This window comes from Episyrphus balteatus, chromosome 2 (assembly GCF_945859705.1).
Source record: "Episyrphus balteatus chromosome 2, idEpiBalt1.1, whole genome shotgun sequence".
In the NCBI taxonomy this organism is placed as follows: domain Eukaryota; kingdom Metazoa; phylum Arthropoda; class Insecta; order Diptera; family Syrphidae; genus Episyrphus; species Episyrphus balteatus.
The window spans coordinates 23,530,128-23,549,678 of NC_079135.1; the positions used below are offsets into that span (position 1 = coordinate 23,530,128).

A 19,551-nucleotide genomic window follows, 5' to 3' on the forward strand; every position below is an offset into this window, starting at 1 on the left:
TTTTTTTTAGTAAGAAGTTTTTTTTTTTGGTTAAAAACATCCTTTAAGAACGATTTTTTACTTATATTGGACATAAATTTCTGAGATGTTACAGAAAAGCTATTCTCCAGTTTCTTGCTTATTTATTCAGCATTCAGGTGATCTTGTAATCAGCTTGATAATGTATTATCTATTTACTAAATATGCTTGGAAAATCAACGACAAAAAAAAACATATTAATCATATCTCGAAAACGTATCGATAAACAAAACAATTATTAAAAATAACCTCTTTTCGACAAATTCAAATATTTTTTTAAGAATTCAAAAATTTTGATTTTTAAAAAGGAGATTAGGTATATTAGTAAAACAATTCTATGATGTGTACTAATTTTTGACAAAAAAAAAACAGGGTTTTTTTAACAAAAGAGATAACACTTGAAAATTTTCTTATATACAAAATCAAGGGAACCGTTTTTGAGAACTATAAACTTTTTCAAAATTCGTATTATAGCAGGTATTGTTTTATTAGTTATAACTTTTTCATAAACAAGAAAGCCGATTCGTAGACATTCTCCACTTTTTTAGGTAATAGGAATTTTTCGCCCGTTTTCGAAACAAGAGTTAAGTGTAAAGGAAAATCGTTACGAAAAAAATCTCATCTTAAATTTAAAATATACAAACATATATTTCAACAACAACGAACTTCTTAAACATAAGCAAAAAAAAACCAAAAAACAACAACAAAATCCATCACATTCCAAATATGAAACTTTTTCATGCTCAACAAAAACTCATGTTTCCTAGCTGACAAAACAAAAAATTGCCTACTCATTAAAAATAAATCTATATGTAGCTGTACTTGTCTGTCCATGGATGGGGATATAACCTTTTGAAGATAATGATACTTTATTTTTATGTGTGTGGGATGTCAAATTGAACCAAAACCAAACGAATTGTTCCTCGCGTGGGTTGACATATTGTGGTGGTATAGAAAACCTACTTTTGAAGTTTTTTTTATATTTTTCTTTATCAAAGAAAAGGCATCATATGTCAACGGTCATATCTTAATATGGACACTCTGCCACTGTTACAAACAAACAAAAAAAAAAACTGCAAATAACACCAATTTTTTTCCTTTTGTTAATTTTATTTTATTTTACAGGAATACAAAATAAAAAAAAAAGTTTAAAAAAAAAACACCAAAAGTGCTTATAAAAAAAAAAATCCAAACAAACGTTATAGAAACTAGACACTTCTATAGACAAATTTCCCGGTACCAAAGGAATCCCATTAAATCACCCAAAAAATAACAGTACCCTTGCAAATGTATATTCTTTAAACACACATGTAGCACACACCTTAAAGTGACTTTTTTTACTTCTCCTAACCTATCTGATGGGCATACTGGTTTGTGCAGAAAAGTCCCCATTGTGCCGGTAGGGGGCGCCCGCATGTTTCAATAAAAAAAAAGTGGGCGAAAATACTCCAAACACGATCCAAAAAAAAAATTAAATACCTACACCTTCCCGCTAAAGAGAGCGTTCAAGTTAAAAAAATATCTTAAAGATACTTTAGGGTAGGGGGCTACGGGGCAACTTGCAGCAAAAATTGTGTTGGAAAAAATGGAAAACACTGAACGCATCGTTTCCAATTCTACGAATCATCAAGAGATCGACTTGCTGTAAAGTGTATAATCCTCTGTCGTGTGTGTTTGTATAAATAAGAAGGGGAGTTCAAAACTCTCAATTGCACTTGGTCGCCGCGATTGCATTTGTGCAGCACACTCATCGTTCAGATGTGCAACTACTACCATTGGCAGAGGTGAAGTTATACAAACAAGTTTGTTTGCTGTGTGAGCAAAAATACTCGTTTTTTTTTTTGTCCTGACCGTCCGCCCGCCGTCGTTGTCGGTCGTTATTGCCCCTCGTCGTCATTAAAAATCGGTCCTCATTTTGTATATCTGCATCCATATGAATATGTTCTTTTTTTCTTCTCAAATCTTAGTGAATTAGTTGAAAAATTATAACCTAAAAGTGCAAGCAACAAAATCTTTACCACAATCAGAGTGCATTCGGTGAGCTATAGATACTTCATTTATCTATTCTAGAAAAAGATATACTCAGAAAAAAAAAAAAGTATCTCAACTTAGCTAACAAAGAAGAAAACGGATTTAATAAACCTCAAAATAAATTTACAAAAGGATTAACCAGCAAAGGATTACATTACCAACAACAACAACAATAATAACAGACTTGAAAAGGAAGGAAAAAAAAGGAAAAATCCCGGCCTGGTATATCAGAGCATCATTTCACTTTATAAGGGCCGACCGACGAGTGAGCAAAGAACTAACGTGTGGAACGTTGAACGTTTCCTCTCGGTCTCTTTCACTCAATAAGGGTATGTGTTTGTTAAAGTATCTACAGAAACCACTTATTATAGTTTTTTTTTTGTTTTGTTATTTTTTGTTCTTATATATTATATATGTACCTTGTACTTTTTTTTTACCCTATAATACCCTCCCTATAACTATACTAATGGACTTAAGATGTTTGTGAAGTTTCTTACCCCACAAGAGAGAGAGAGACTCTGAATGCGGCAAATTTATTGTCAGCCCTTCTTTTATATCCTCCATACAACTCTCTCTTACTCCCCGAACTCTATATAGTCTTTTCTGGCTTTTTTTTTTCAAGTTGCAATCATCCTTTGGGAGTTTCAATGAAAAAATTTATAAAGACAAAAAAAAAAACAACGAATTAAAACAAAAGATTACAACAGCGAGCCGAGAGCGGCGCGATGGTGGCAGCAAAGACGTTGGTATAATGGTGTACCACAAGAGTGAGGAGAAGTACCTATACATTTTTTTTCGTGCTGTTCAGAGAGTATCTTAGCGCAAAACAAGTTACTCGTTCATTAATGCAATTTTTACTCCCAATTTACCCCCCGTTGTTTTTATACTCTTGCCGCAGTTATAGTTGAAAGGAATAACAAAAAAAAAAAAAAAGAATGTGGAAAAGGATTGCTTTTTCATGTGTGTTGTGTATGTTTGTGGGTAAAATCCATATGAAGCAGGTGACCACAGAAACATATAAAATACAAAGATAGATATATTCACTTTTAACCTTATAATTGATTAGGATTCGAGTGCAAATGAAAAAGAGTTGTTTTTTTTGTTTATTATAAAAAGTTTTGCAAAAGTCAGGACGATGAATTTATTGCTTGAATGTATTAATGTGCATGATAGTAAGTTTGAGCTTTAGAACATTAAAACAATTTAATGTTTCTTATTTAAGTCGCATGAAAGTGCAAAACTGATCCGTGTATAGGTAAGTGGATCAACTTAAAAATTTATTTTTAATTGAACGACGAATTCGTGACAGCGTTTTTGCTTTAATCAAATGTACAACATATTAGGGCCAAGCATTCAAAAAACCATCAGTGGAAGAAATTTCGTGGCTCTAAAAACATAAAAAATGGTTAAAAATTGGTGGAAAGAGTATTCTTGAAAAAATCATTATTTAAGGTAGGTACCTCCCATAGACCATTTTGGGCATTAGCTACAGTAGTATGAATCATAATCTGAAATTTAGCCTTAAAATTTTCAAAAATCATACCTTTTTGTTTGAAAAATCAATGAATTTAATAACAATTTACAAATGATTATGTTTACCACAATTTTTGGTCTACAAAAGTGGCAAGCTACTTTGCATAAGAGTATTGACATTTTTTTAATGTAACACAATAGTAATTCACTATTTGTTAAATGATTTTACAAAGAAAAATAGTTCAAAAAGACCAAAAAACAGTAGATTTCGAAAGTCCATATTCTATCCAATTTTAACCATATTAAATTTTTGTGTTTTATTAAGTTTTTTTTGCAATCTTTTAATTTTATAATTTTTTTAATAAGATAATAAAAATTTTCAAATTCGGCTTGCTTTTCAAACTATAGATAAAATAATTGTCGAAATTTTGTATCGCTAGAAAAAGGGTCATATACCTATTTATAAATTATCTATAGTCTTTGATGAAAAATGTTAGTTTTTTTTTTTCTGTTAATTTATTAAGAGCCGATTTTTCAATCTTCTAATAAACAGTCAGTTAACTGTTCGACGTATAAAGTTATGAGGCTAATAAACAATCAGATAACAACGTTGAATTTTTCATTCAAGAAAAATCTATTCTACAGAGTAACAAAAAAAAAAAATGTCAAATTCAAATATATTCAAAATTAATGTCGTTTTCGATTGGTTTTACTCAAGGATTCACTCATTCTGAAATCCAATAAAACAGTTTGAATCATTTCCACTCAATTCTGAAAGTTTGTATCGGTGTTAGTGAATAATCAAATAAAAAAATTTTAATTTTGTATGAGAAAATTTTGTTTGACATTTATTTTCTATGTATAAGTAATTTTGAGTCGATTCTGATTTGAAATCGAGAAGAGAATTTTACTTCTGAGAAGCGTTTTAGCTGTCATGTTTTTGTGAATAAAACGCTTTCAGAAGGCTTCTGAATGATTCCGGACGCTTCCGGGCGGCCAATCGAAAACGACATAAACGTCTTGTGTTCCGCTGTATTTTGCATCGATATTTTCTTAAAAACAGCTTTGACAATTGACACAGTATTTCTGTTGAGATTATTCTTTAGAATAATTTGTATTCGTCTCTGAAAGAAGCATATAGTTTAATTCCTCTATTAAATGTTTTATCAAAGGAATAAGCTATATTCGACTGTTGAAAAATTGATTTTTTCTCTATCTGGGGAATAATAACTAACTGACTATTGAAAAATTGGTCCTAAATTTAGTCTTTTTCTGTTAATTTAATTAAATTAATAAAATATCAAAACATGCTAAATATTCAATTTAATTTAAAAATTGAAATTAAAAAAAAAAAACCCTGAGGAAGCTGGAAAGTAACCGGCGAAACGTAGGGTATCAAAAAGTTGAACTAATGTTTAATTAATTGCTACCAAGATAATAGATCATCAAAGCCCTAAACAATATTAGAAAACATGAAGTTTAATGATATGATCAAATAACACACATTAAAATGTTTCTATTCATTGAACCGAAATATTAAAAGTGCCCCAAAAAATTTCTTCTAGTGTTTCTTTTTTTTTTTTAATCAGCCAGTTCTTTTTTTTTTTTTAGATTGATCATTTATTACCCAGTATACCTGAATACTAAGTATCCTTCGAAAAGCAACGACAAAAAACTTTGTATCATATATAGGGATGCAAACGATACATCGATGTTTTCAAAACATCGATGTTTTTGTGAAAAACATCGATGTATACATCGATGTTTCTTAAGCCGATACATCGCCGATACATCGACGTTAAATCTGCAAAACATCGACATCGTTCATTTTGTTACTCGTTTTTCTTTTTTTGCATAATAAAAGAACTTGAACTCTCAAACTCAACCTTTTTTGTCTATGTCAAAGCTTCAAAGTTTTGTTAATGTTTTCATTCAAAAGACTGTTTCTGTGCGTTCAGAAATCAGAACGCGACCATCAGAGGCGTACGTTGAGTTGCCGGGGCCCCAGGACAATATTAATTTTAAGGGGCCATTTCCATATAGAAATTTTTTTTAAAAGGATATGTATATGCCTTTCTCTTTTTTTGAGGGCCCCAGAAGTATTATTTGTTGGTCGCTTAGATTATTTTAGTAGCATTTTACTTTATAATAACAGTTTCCTTCTCTGCATTGTCTCCAGTGAGGGCCCTAGCGTCAGTTGGGGCCCCGGAGCACCGCCCCGCTTGGCCCATGGTGTGTACGCCTCTGGTGACCATTTTTAACATGCTTGTGAGTTCCGTTCAGAGCTCTGAACGTTAAATAATAATAAAATAATATTTATATATAAATAAAAACGGAAATCGTATTAAGAAAATATGTTTCATTTTGTTGATAAATTTGTCTGTTCTGTGGTATCTAAAAATTGAATTCAACTTAGGTTTTTGAGTTTTAAACAGATAAAACATAAATATTTTGTTCTTTAGATACAGTAGATCGTGTTTATGTCCAACAAAAAAAACATCGGGAAAACATCGATGTATCGAAGATAGAACCGATGTTTTTTTAACATCGATGTTGTAAATAAAACATCGATGTATTCAAACATCGATGTTTTTTTTAACGATGTTGCATCCCTAATCATATATCAAAACCTATCCATAAACTTTTTTTCAAAAAGTGGGTGGGTTTGTACCCACAAAATCCCATCCCTGATTACACTGGTCGGCAACGGATATAGAGCAAGAACCAAACCCTACTTTTCGAGAGGAATTTTGTGTGCTGAGTCCGAATCTGAAGTCAAAATTTCACTGGCACATCACGTTTTTGAAATAATTGAATATTAATAGGTCAAAAACGCGTTTTTTTGTTTACATTTGACATCGAATTACATCACCGTTAATTTTTTGTTTGTAAAACTACTTGTTCAATCTCAAAACGCCATATTTACACGTCCTAAAGCTATTTATTTTTTTTCAAAATTATTTTTTTTCTCAAAGATATTGAAAAAAGAAATTTATGATAGATATCTCAAAATCTTGATTATTTTTTTCAAAGTAATGAATGGTTTTTTGAATCAAATTCCATCTTGCGTCTTCTGATTTGGACTTATAAAGAGCAACATATTACGGAAAATATATATTTTTGACTAAACATAAAAAAAAACTCAATTAAAAATTAGTTTTTGAAGCTTTATAGTGAAAATAGTGATGAGTATAGCTCAAAAACTAGACGTGATAGAAAAAAATCTGTAAACAGTTTTGAATTCAGCACACTAAAAACAATCAAAATCACCTTATAAAGTTCTTGCTCCCGACTTTTTTTAGTTTTTTGCCGACCAGTGTTATTACATACAAAAAAGTTACGCATACACCTCAGTGACCTTATTTTCAATATAGTTTTCTCTTAATTAATCGCTGACTGAATAGTAAAATCATTATGTGACTTTTCTTTTACCATTCACTAATTTGTTCCCTGTACTTTTCCGCATGTCCTTGTAAACCCATTTTTTTTTTAAATGACATTTTACTTTATTTTTAATCTATCCAATAAAATATTTCTTTAATGTAGGTAAATACAAAGGACCTAAATCTAAAAATTTCATTCAAAATAATAAACTTATGAAACAAAGTTTTGATTAGGCAAGTGGACTTTTTAATCACAGCTTCCTCAAACATTGAACTTGTAATAAAAATTTAAATTTTACAACCAACTTTATTACTCCTGACCTCGTTTAATAAAGTTAACATGAATATTTCGCCACACTCGTACCATAATAACTTTGGCCAAAAACTATTTTAAAAACAAAATCCAGTCTAACACTTAACTTAATTATAAAAAACAGTTTTGTAAAACTTTGTTAAAACCACAAAAAACAAATAAACACTTACCTAGTTAAAATCAAAATAAACTTATTCTTTCTGTTCTATAAGTTTGTGCCTTAACTAAGGGGCTTTACCTAAAAGTCTGACGTTTTCGAAAATAAATTCTTCAAAGATATTATCTACCTACCTTCCTTAGATTCTATTTCCCATCAAGAAGAATCAAAATTTAAACAAAAGTTTCTTCAACACAAAAAACAAAAACAAAAAAAAAAGAGAAAAGACGGACGTAAAACAATCTCAACCAATAAATGTTTAACAGGTGTAACATTGTTTTAAATTTTCAAAGAATTGAGGGAGACCAAGACCATAGAGCTTACCATCATCATCCCCCTTATTTTTATTTTATTTTATTTTTTTTTTTCTTCTTGCTAAAAAATTAGATAAAATGGTAAGCTTGTTTGGTTAGCTATAGGCTTCGCTAAAGCCACCTTCCCACCTGTTGTCAAAATCGAATCGAAAAAAAATTCGTAAATTATTCAAAAAACAAAAAAACCACCGATGATGGTCAATTTTCATAAATAAATACTCCGCGTTATTTTATCTAACAAAAAAAAAATTGGTTTCCAATTTCAAATGCAAAAGATACTTTTGTATCTTTTTTTTTTCAAAATTTGTGTTTTTATTTGTAGTTGATGTTTTGTTGTTTTGTTTTCGATTCGATATTTATTTAAATTGGTCCTCGCACACTCCGCCGTCAATTTGTGGTAATCGAATGACGAGTATTTAGCCCTAAGGGGACGCTGATACTAAATGGCAACCACACAACTTTTTGGGGTTTTCATTTAAATCGGTTATTTTAAATTGATGGTCTATTAAATTCAATCAGAAAACTGATTTTAATCAATTTATTTATTTATCTCGTTTGGTTTACCATTTTTTTTTTTTATTTTGACGACGAATGTGTATGTTTCATGATCGTTATAAATTGATAAGAACTCACAGACACTCTTTAACATTTCCAAGGACAATTCAGTTATTTTTTCAAGGCATGTCCCAAGTTCAAATCAATTCCAAAAGAAGGTTCTCATATTCATTTTTTTGAATTGGAATCTTGCTGACAGGTAAACAAGACACAAGACCTTTTTTTTTTTGTAAGAGTGCAATGACGATGTGTGTGGATGATGTGAACTCTCACGTCTTGAAGTCTTAAAGTGATTATTATAATGTCGGCATCAAGATATAAAAACAAACGAAACGAGATCAGAGCGAGCATCTGTGAACGAAACCAACCGAGGAAGAAACAATTTAGATAGACAGTTGAGCATTCAGATAAACAACAACAACAGGTATATCTCGTAGGTCTTTGAGAGTTCTTTTTATAAAACAGCTTCTGGGTTTTGGAGGGTTTAAGTATTCATATGATTTTAGTGGTCAGTATTTTTTTTTTTCATCTTTTTTTTTTTATTAATTTGTTATTTTACATAAATGAACAAATACTCGTTTGCTTTTGTTTACTTTTGTGTTGATTTATATGAATGGTTTTTTTTATTTTGAAGGCAAACTAGACGCATAAAGAAAATGAGTTTTTTTTTTATTCGGTGTTTTGTAAAATGTCAATTTAATATAAATTAATATGATGGGATATGGGAATGAATAATACAGTTTGGTTCATTGAATTATGTATACTTGAATTAAATAACAGATCACATTGTGTTGAAGTCAATGAGTATAATTTTGCAGTTCATTGGTGTGATAGCAAAATCTTGTCTTTTTCAATCAATTTTAACTTGGTCTATAGAGTATACAAGTATTGTTTACCTATGCAAATAAAATGAACAGATGCTTAAAATTTAAAAACTTTGTTAATGCAAATAAAATTCGTCCTTCAAAGGAAAAAAAAAGAACTTCTTAAATGAATTTGAGCATTAAAATTTTTAAGGAAATGAATTTTTAGAAAAAAATTGAAATAATGTAGGTAGTTAAAGCAGTTTTTGTAGAAAAATAATTTTTTTGGGAAAAAGAAAATAAAGTGAATATGGGCTTTTTTAGCAAATTGTTATTAACAAACACTTTAAATAGTAAGTTTAAAAGTATTCAATACTCTTTTTTTTTTTAATTGTAAAATATGAAAAATGAAAATTTCCAAATGCTTTGGTATAAAGTGAAAAATTGGAAAAAAATGGTTTTATTGTTAATAACGATTTTCTATAGCAATAACTGAACGAATTTGAAATGGGACCACACTGAACACACCAGTTTTCCAATGCAAAAGGAATTTTTAAAATTGGTTTACTTAGTCCAAAGTTAAGGTAAAACAAACATTAAAAAAAAAAAAAACTACAGACGAATTGAATACCTCCTCCTTTTTGGAAGTCGGTAACAAATTTCAATCGTTTGTCCACCTCTAGTTCTATAGACAATACACAATGTATATATAGAAATAATTTATATATCAGGGCGTTCGTTATTTAGGTTTTTTTCGAAAATCATAAGTTCCTAATAGACCAGTGCCGATGCCTTCAAAAACATTAAAAAGTACAAAAAAATCATAGTAGGATGAAACCCATTGGAAAAGGAGGGGAATATGATAAGAATGAAAGGAAAAATAAATTACGGGCGAGCCGAGTTCGGGAAGTGGGTGGGTTGAGTTTTTAGTGGTAAAAAATGGTATATCTCGATTTCCGGCAAAACTACAAATCCTATAGAAAAAAGTTGTATCGCAAAGTTGTAGGTAATAAAAAGATCTACAACTTTTGTATCAACAATTTTTTCACATAACATCAAAATTTATGTGAAAAATTCAAAAAACCGAGTTTTTGGTTTTTTATTTTTATCTTTTTCAAAAACAAAAATTTTTCTACGAAATTTATTGAAAACTTACTTTATTATGTCCCAAATACACTGTAATTTATTTGATTTAAAATATTAATTTGTTCACCTTATTTTGACTTAACACCAAAAAAAACACCCTAATTTTCATCATATCAGCTTTTTTCAAAAAGTCAGTGGGCATTTCGTTCGTTAAAATGTCTATTTTCTGATGGTGTAAAAAAATTGTACATTAGTATACTATAGAACATGTTCTAGTAAAATTAAAAAAAAGAAAAAAGCTTGAATTCGAAAAAATTTTGGCCTATTTATTCAAATTTACACTTTAATTACTCAAAAAACGTAAGATTTCATGTAACATTGATTAATCTTACGTTTTTTGAGTAATTAAAGTGTAAATTTGAATAAATAGGCCAAAATTGTAAGCAATGGGTTTCATTCTACTATGATTTTTTTTGGTTTCAAAAATTATCGACCCTGGTCTATAAGTGGAAAAACAATTTCTAAATAATTAAAAAAAAAATCCTCTAATTTTTTCAGATTTTTATTTTGACACTAGATGGCGCCCCAGGAGGGTTAAAGTTTTTTCTCATTTAAAATTTGTATGTGTTGATATTTTTTTAGATATAGACTTAAGTCAAATTTTTTTGATGAGTTTCTTGTCTACATTAAACAACGTTTTCAAAAAGGTATAAATCATTTTTCTAGGACCAGTTCCCATGTTCTGTAACTTTTAGCACTGGCGATAAAATATTTGAATGACTTTAAAATCCATTAAATCTCATCAAAATAAAAGAAATTTTGTTCCAGATCATAATTTATTAATTCATAAATTCTGAATTTGAAAGAAATTTTGCTTTATTTATGGAGGATAGTGAATTTTAGAGACGTTGAAAAACGTTTATCGCCAGTGATAAAGTTACAGAACAGGGGCCCAGGATCCACCCTAATACACATGCATAATTGCATACCATATATATATTCGTTTTTTCACCCTCCGTTTAGGCATTAGAAGAAATTCAAATAAAACAAATTTTGCAATGAAAAATTGAAAGTCCCCTAAATCCCCCGAAAATTCAAGCCGCTTTTGTTTGTCCACCTCGAGAAATGAATACAAAAAAAAAATCATCGTTTGTCCACCCTTCTTTTAGGATATATTCCAAAAATGAAATTTGCACTGAAAAATTCAAAGTCCTATAAAATCCAAAACAAAAAATTTAAAAATTTAAAAATTTAAACTTTTTATATGAAAATATTTTTTTTGGGGATTTTAAGGGACTTTGAAATTTTCAGTACAAAATTTGATATTCTTTGAGTATACATATGTACATACATATTTTGTTTAAGGACGAATAAATTTTATTTAAAATTTGCATAAAAACAAAACTAAACTTTTTTAACTCTTGATTTTTTATTTTTCATTCTTCCGATAAATAACACGGTGTAACACTCAAAATATACGCGGGCGGAGACCAATCAGGTTTTGTAGAGCTAGTCGCACTGAATACGAAACGGTATTTGAAAATCCCCTAACACCGCCAAAATCTGGAGTTACGGGCAAAAAACGGTTTTTTGGACCTTCACCCATTGAAAAAATTCTAGCTTCGACAATTTTTTACCCATTTTCGATTTTTTTACAGTTTCTGATAGAAGATAAATATACCTTTTTAACAATGTATAAAACATGTAACTCGGTTAAACCACTTAGAATTTATAAGATATCAAAGTTCAAAAATTCAATTTTTTTTGTCATTTGCCCAACTTATATATATGTTTTCAAAACAACATGCTATTTAAAAAATATATTCTAAAACTATATCTATTTCCCAACTAATCGAGGTATTTTTTATGAAAATCACTTCAAAATTGGCTTAGATTTCAATTTCAACCCAGATACAGAAATTCGAACTTTTAGGTATAGAACAAAAATGTTGTTTCGGCACGTAGTAGGATAACTTGGGCGCCAGGATTTGATAACGGGTTTTTGTAGAGGAGCTCAATACAAACATTTTTTTCTTTGGGAGGGGGGTCTATCTCTCCCTGTTTAGGTGGGAAGGGCATTTTTTCTAAAAAAAAATTATCAAAATAAAAAAAAAATATTAAAAAACAACGGCAACACTTACAGTAATAAATGATACCATTTCCGAAAGGCAAAATTTTACATTTGATTTTAATTTTTAAATCAATATATTATAACCAATAGTTTTTGAAATAATCGATTTCAAAGTTAAAAATAGGTGAAAAAAAAATTTTTTTAATTTATTTTATACTTTTTTTGTCCAGACCGTGAATTTAAATTAAAAAATTACTCACATAGAAAACTGAATCAATTGATTCCTTATCAATGTGTGAAAACTATATATGTTTCTATATCTTCTAGTTTTTGAGAAAATTGAAAAATTATATTATCAGATTTTTCCGTTTTTTGCCCGTAACTCCAGATTTTGGGGGTGTTAGGGGATTTTCAAATACCGTTTCGTATTCAGTGCGACTAGCTCTACAAAACCTGATAGGTCTCCGCCCGCGTATATTTTAAAACCTCATTTTTGTAACACCGTGTAATCAAAAATTACTTTTTTTACGATGTTTAAGTAATACAATTTAAAGTGTGTGTCATATTGATATCAAAGTTATTTTAACTCTGAAAAATAAAAACGGCCAGAAACTGCAAATCTATACAGGCATAACCTGTGAGAACGAAGACTTCGTTTATAGCTATAATTGATATCTACTAACTATGAATTTGCCACTCATTTTCCTACGAAATTCATTATACCTATTATCGTCAGTTTTAACAGTTCATAAAATGTTTTTGAAATTTGTATCTACAGTTTCAAAAGTTCTCATTTCATTTTGAGTAGTTGTTTATTGCAATCAATAAAAAAGATATTAATAACTATATGAATTGTTCCAGATACCAATTTCTTATCCATTAAACAAACGATCAATCAACTAAACAATTTTATTATTATTTTTTTTTTTTCCTTTCTAAATGTGTGTTGAACGCATTGAATTATCTGTATTTCATCGATATACTGATTCGATGTCATGAAAAAATATCTATTTACTCAAATCATTGAACAAACACACAAAGATCTCTAATAACACAAATTCCAAAATCATTGTGTCATTAGAACTCTTGTGCCTTCCAACAAAAAGCAACGATGACAAGAAAACATATCAAATGCCCGCCTGTGTTAGAGCTGCAACAAGTCAACATAACACATGATCACAATACTAATAAATCCACTGAACAAACATAATGACATGTGAAATGTCAAACGATCTTATGTCATTCAATTCAATTCAAAAAAAAAAAAAAAAAACAGACCATCAACGACCATTTGTGTTTAGTGTCGTTTGTCCATTGTCATACAGTGGGATAAAATAGTCTTAGAAGTTGAATTAAATTGAATTAAAAAAAAAAATGTAAAAAAAAACTGAAAAAAAACTCACAAGTACAAAGCTGAAAAACAGTCTTTGTTATATTAAGCACACGGAAAGTAAAAAAAAAAATAAGATTTTTGGCACACAAAAAAAGACTAAGGCTTTTAAAAAAAAAAACCTTTTTAAAAACATTTTCTGCATATATTTGAAATTTCAATGAAGATTATGACCCCACTGTCGCATCAAAACAAAACTCGAAAAATTCAAAAGACTTAGCAATGTTTACATGCCACTCGAGTTTAAGGTGCGCAGCACACCGATATTTGTTTTCACATTGTGTATTAAGATTCAGAAGAAAAAAAAAAAAACCAAAAAAGGGAGCCCTCCTTTCATTTTGTCTCCGCTCTAATTGACAAAATGCTTAGCTCATGCTCAGTGGAGGTCTGAAATGGATATAGGTACTACGTAGGGAGAAAAATGCCGATGCAACAAATAACTTTTTATGATCCTTAGTTTTATGGTTCTCCGGATGTGTGGTAACAAGATACCGAATATTTTGGGGATAGGTATATAATAATGGAGTTTGTTTTAGAGTTTGTTCGTTTGATGTGTTGGAGATTGGAGTTTTTATTGCTTGAAAAGTTTTTTGAAAAAAAAAAAAAAATTGATACATTGATCAATTAAACGATGAACTCGTATCAGCATTTTTTCTAGTTTTTTTAAGGGCGTACGTTTTCTTGGACTAGAGGCAGCAGAGGCAGTGCCCCGGGGACCCCAACGGATACCACAGCCTGACAATATAATTCAGTAACAGTTCTCAAAAAACCTCTTGGGATTCATTTATGAATAAAACTTAAAAAGACCTTTCTTTTGATATTAAGGATAAAATTTTGAAAATGCATTTTCTTCCGGCAAGGGGTAAGTCTGGAATTTTTTTTCAACAATCTGAAAAAAATAAAATTTTATTCTTTAACCTAACTGCGTGCATAAAAGCATGTTCACTGTGAACACATATCTGTAAACCAAAACTTGTTTTGAGGCGTTGTTTTGCCGCAAATATCACTATCTACCTCCGAATGTAAGAAAAAACATGTTTGGATACAAATAACTAAGGAACTAAATCTCAAAGAAACTTTTTGTTTTCAGTTATGAATAAAGCTTAAAGAGACCTATTATTTGATATGTCACTCGATGAATTTGGAGGAAATTTTTCAAAATGCATTTTTTTGGGCAAGGTGTACCCCTTGAATTTTTTTTTTTTTCGAAAATCTGAAAAATAAAAAAAATTTAATTTTGTTCCCAAAATGCATCACTGTGAACACATATCTCTAAAACAAAATTTGTTTCGAGATTTTGGTCCCCGAGCATTTGGCTCACGTTGTTTTGTCCTCAAAGCTTTGGTTCTGATACTCAATTGGCACGTTCGTTGGGTTATTAAGGAAATGCTCAGTTGACCGACTCCAGTTTGTAAAACATTTTTTGGAGAAAGAAGGAAAAAACGAAATTTTTGAAGTTATACTTCTTATGGGAGGGTGGGTATGAAAATTTACTTTTTGACAAGAATGTCAAAGGGATTATGACGCGATCACCCTGGGTAGCAGGGCTGTCGTTTCACCTTTAGAGTAGGCAGTACTTTAGTATTTAAAAATGCAGTACGCCGCAGTACGGCAAACATAAAACACACAACACGTTGCAAGTTACATGTTTCATGTGGCAAGTTGCATGTGGCAAGTTGTATGTGGCAAGTTGCATGCGGCAAGTTGCGTGTGGCAAGTTGCATGTGGCAAGTTGCGTGTGGCAAGTTGCATGTGGCAAGTTGCGTGTGGCAAGTTGCATGTGGCAAGTTACATGTGGCAAGTTACATGTGGCAAGTTGCATGTGGCAAGTTGCATGTGGTAATTTCTATGTGGTGAGTTGCCAGGGTTGCAAAAAGCTCACATTTCAGCTCAGCTGACAGCTCAGCTCAAATTTGAGCTAGCTTAACTCATTTGAGCTGAGCTGAAAGTGAGCTGAGCTGAAAATGAGCGCCCCAAATTCCAACGCCTATATCTCGGAATTTTGAAAAAAATGAAAAAAATTTTTTTGATGCCAAAAGGTAGCGGGGACTCTAACCTACATTTGGGTACAACTCTCATCCCTGTAGGTCCACGCGTTCTCAAACCGGGAGAACTTAAAAGTAAAAAAAAAATTAGGCACGATTCTGATAAAATAGGCATGATGTGGCGGTTTAACATGGAAGACGATTTTTTAAAAACCTGATAATGTGCAAAGCGTAGGCCCATGACACAAGCTATCATTTGGCATCACTCTCAAAAATTGCTCTCAAGCGGTTTAGCTTCTAGGAGCGTTCAAAGATTCGGGGATTTTTCGAAAAAAAATTTTGCCCCAACTTTCAAAGGCGATTTTCTCGGAATTTTGAAAAAAATCGAAAAACCTGATTATACCACTATCGGCTAGCTGAGAATATAAGCTTTCATATGGTACCACTGCCCTGTCTCTAGATCAAAGCGTTCCAACGCCTATATAGCGGAATTTTGGAGAAAATGAAAATAAAATTTTTTGATGAGAAAAGGTAGCGGGGACTTTAACCTACATTTGGGTACAACTCCCATCCGTGTAGGTCCACGCGTTCTCAAACCGGGAGAACTTAAAAGTAAAAAAAAATTAGGCACGATTCTGATAAAATAGGCATGATGTGGCGGTTTAACATGGAAGACGATTTTTTAAAAATCTGATAATGTGCTAAGCGTAGGCCCATGACACAAGCTATCATTTGGCATCACTCCCAAAAATTGCTCTAAAGCGGTTTAGCTTCCAGGAGCGTTTAAAGATTCGGGGATTTTTCGAAAAAAAAAATTTACCCCAACTTTCAAAACCGATTTTCTCGGAATTTTGAAAAAAGTCGAAAAACCGGATTGTACCGGAATTTTTTTTTATGATAAAAATAGAAATATTTTACTAAAAAAATAGAAATATATTTACTATCAAAAACACCAAGAGAAAAAATCACGAAAAATTATCTGTCTTATTTATAAAAATATCTATGTGTTAAAATAATTCCATTAATAACTAGAACCAAACATCTTAAGCTATGGTGTTATATAAAAGTTTAAAATATCTTCATATTTCATTATACTTTCCAAATAAAAAGCAATGTATCCTATCACCCATCACAGCTCAGCTCAGCTCACTTTACCTTAGCTCACCCAACAGCTCAGCTCACCCAACAGCTCAGCTCAACCATCAGCTCAGCTCACTTTCAGCTTAGCTCAAATGAGCTGAGCTATGGTACATAGCTCAAAAGTGAGCTAGCTCAAAATTTGAGCTGAGCTACGAGTTGAGCTGAGCTCACTTTTGAGTTTTTTAGCAACCCTGCAAGTTGCATATTGCTACTACTAGTGCTGAAGCACACACAATCCTCATAAAATTACCATATAGCATATTTTATGCGCAATTTGTTTACTTTCGTTAAGCATATACCGTACGTTCTGAACCGCACAACATGAGTAAATTTCACAGATTATATTGAAAACTACATGGACGCAAGGAGGATGAAAGAATTAATTTATTGTTCACTTGATAAAAATGTAAAAAACGAAGTGTGGATTAATTAATTTAATAATAGAAATTAAAAATATCAAATGAAATTCATTTATATATACTGAATGAGAAGTATAACTTCAGTCGCGTGTACATGTACACACACTCTTTTTTTTTTAGTTGTTTTTTTATTCAAGCTTCTATGTTTGAACTTTGGAACTTGAATTTAGAGTAATTTTAGCAGTTGTAGCAGTAAAAAAGCAGCCATTAATAGCTGTTATTTAATCACCCTTTACATAGCAATTAAAGCCACAAATTACTCTTCTTGATTTAAAATACATATGATTGAAAATATGGAATATAAAAATAAATAAAAGTAAAGTCATATTAAATGATCATGAGTCGAGTACATTCTCTGAAAAAGAGCATTAATGTTACAAAGAACAGAGAGCAGTTTTGCTTATAAAAACATTGAAATCTTTAAAAATATTTAAAATTTTTACTTTCCCTGTTCACTTGATCACTTCATGTTCATCATTGTATAATACAAAAAGGACCGCAGCAAATTGGAAAAGCTTGGATGTTTGTAAGGCTGAGGAATGAGCAGTGAGAAATCAAGTTGTTAGCACCTTTCTACAGAATTTTCACAAATATTTTTTCCACTTAACAGATCTCGAGATTTTTAAAACTCTCCCGGTGCAAAATTTTTCCTTTTACTTTGTTTGCCTATAATTTTGAGCTGTTTCATCATCGACAGACACTAAATCCTTTTTTGTTTTTAAATACCACCTTTTTCAAAATTGACTTACTAAAAAAGTTGTTATTATTTTTGAACACATTTACACGAAACTTAAACTAAAAAAATAAAATTAAGTAAAAACTTTCTAAACTTGCACTTGAACATAAACAAAATTTCGAAAGCCACAATTTCATACCAAATTAGCCTACCCTTCTTTATAAATCCAAAAAAAAAAATACTTTAACTTTTTGGAGAATGTAGGTAGGTAAACCCTATCCTATCCATAGATATACTCTACAACCATTAAGATACTTGATAAAACAAACTCCAAACATATAAAAAGTGAGAGTTCCATCATAGCCAACAACATTTTGCCTTGAAGTCTTACAAAAATGAAAAACTTTCAAAATTCCATAAAACTTAACCTCCATAATATAACCAAACAACAACTCAAGCTACATAACCAAAACCACCACCTAGACAACACCAACACAGAGCAGCAAAGAAGCCCGATGAAAAATCATAAAAAATGAAAATAAAAAATAATAATTTGCAAATATGAAAATTTCCATGCAGCAGAACGAGAAGAGGAAAAACCGCACATTTTCTGTTAATCATCGCCATTCAAGTTGTTCGTTTTCGAGACGACGACGACGACAAGGCTTAACACAGAGCCGTATACTAACTTTTAACCACTGACAACAAACATACAAACCACAGAGAGGCAACCCCCAGCATCCCATTTTGAGCCCATCAAACCCAGACCCAGCCAGCAGCAGCAGCAGCAGCATAATCATGCTAATGCTGTTTCACATCGCAACCAAACTAACCACAAAACCCATGACAACTGCCTGGAACTGATGCTACTGTTTGATTACTCTCGCATAACCTATCATCAGCATTATCCTCATCCTCATCATTCCGCTAAAGACAAGTACGGCGGCGCTGCTATCGTTTGTACCTGATGGTTGGGTTGTCTGTCTTTGCCCCGCACACTGATGCCCATCAACCAAAAGTCACCCATTTATCATGAGTTGCCAGGAACACTGCCCAGCAACATTATACATCCGAGAGATAAACCAGGACGGCACCGCAAACAGTCCGCATGTAAGACAAAAAACAAATGGAAAATCGCATTCGCGCAACGAACTTGTATATCTCTAGATTGTAGACTGGCGGAGGTAATCCATCTTCACTTACCTTTGGTCGAAGCCCCTTCGCAGAGTGACCGTCTGGAAAGACAAAGCGATCTGTCGAAGAAAGCTGGGGCTATCCGTTGGCCATGCGGACCGCGGCTGACCAATATGGACGACCTCGCGTAACGTCGGTTTTGATCCGCTCTGTTAAAGGTCTGTCCACAATCGCGCTGGGCCATTTCTACCACGCCGCCGCCGACCATTGCCACCGTCCATCGCATAGGGTATATGAATCTGTTGGCAACGGTGGTGGTGAACCGGTTCAACTATGGCGCGGAAGTCTTTTGCTTCAAAAAGACCGCATTCACATGGCGGCTGTCAAACTGAATCTCTTTGTCTCTGGACGTTGGGAGGCTTTCACATGATCTGCACATGGCGGCGGCGCGGCAACTGTGGCGGCGACTAGAGAAAACCCGTTTTTGTAATTATTATGGTGAGTACACATGCGGAGACTTATATACAAAACATAATTCCCGAGATGATGCACAGGTGACGTTTTGGTGGTGGTTCGTGTTAAATTCGCTATTTGCCATCGCAA

General features: G+C 31.7%; 2 protein-coding genes across 3 annotated transcripts in view; both read left to right on the top strand.

The window, feature by feature from the left end:
• Window positions 1–18,782, top strand: part of LOC129908431 (uncharacterized) — a 45,330-nt gene extending 26,548 nt beyond the window's left edge. The window contains exon 2 of the mRNA XM_055984893.1: window positions 18,538–18,782. Coding sequence (XP_055840868.1) covers window positions 18,538–18,782 — 245 coding nt within the window. The remainder of the gene's footprint in view (window positions 1–18,537) is intronic.
• The window catches only part of LOC129908354 (EGFR adapter protein), an 87,040-nt gene that overhangs the window by 5,444 nt on the left and 62,045 nt on the right, over window positions 1–19,551 (top strand). The window contains exon 1 of one of the 2 annotated variants that reach the window (XM_055984787.1): window positions 842–2,378. The exons of the other annotated variant lie outside the window; for it this stretch is intronic. The gene's annotated coding sequence lies outside the window, so the exon portion shown is untranslated. Of the gene's footprint in view, window positions 1–841; window positions 2,379–19,551 lie in introns of those variants that run through there. 2 annotated transcript variants of the gene reach the window in all.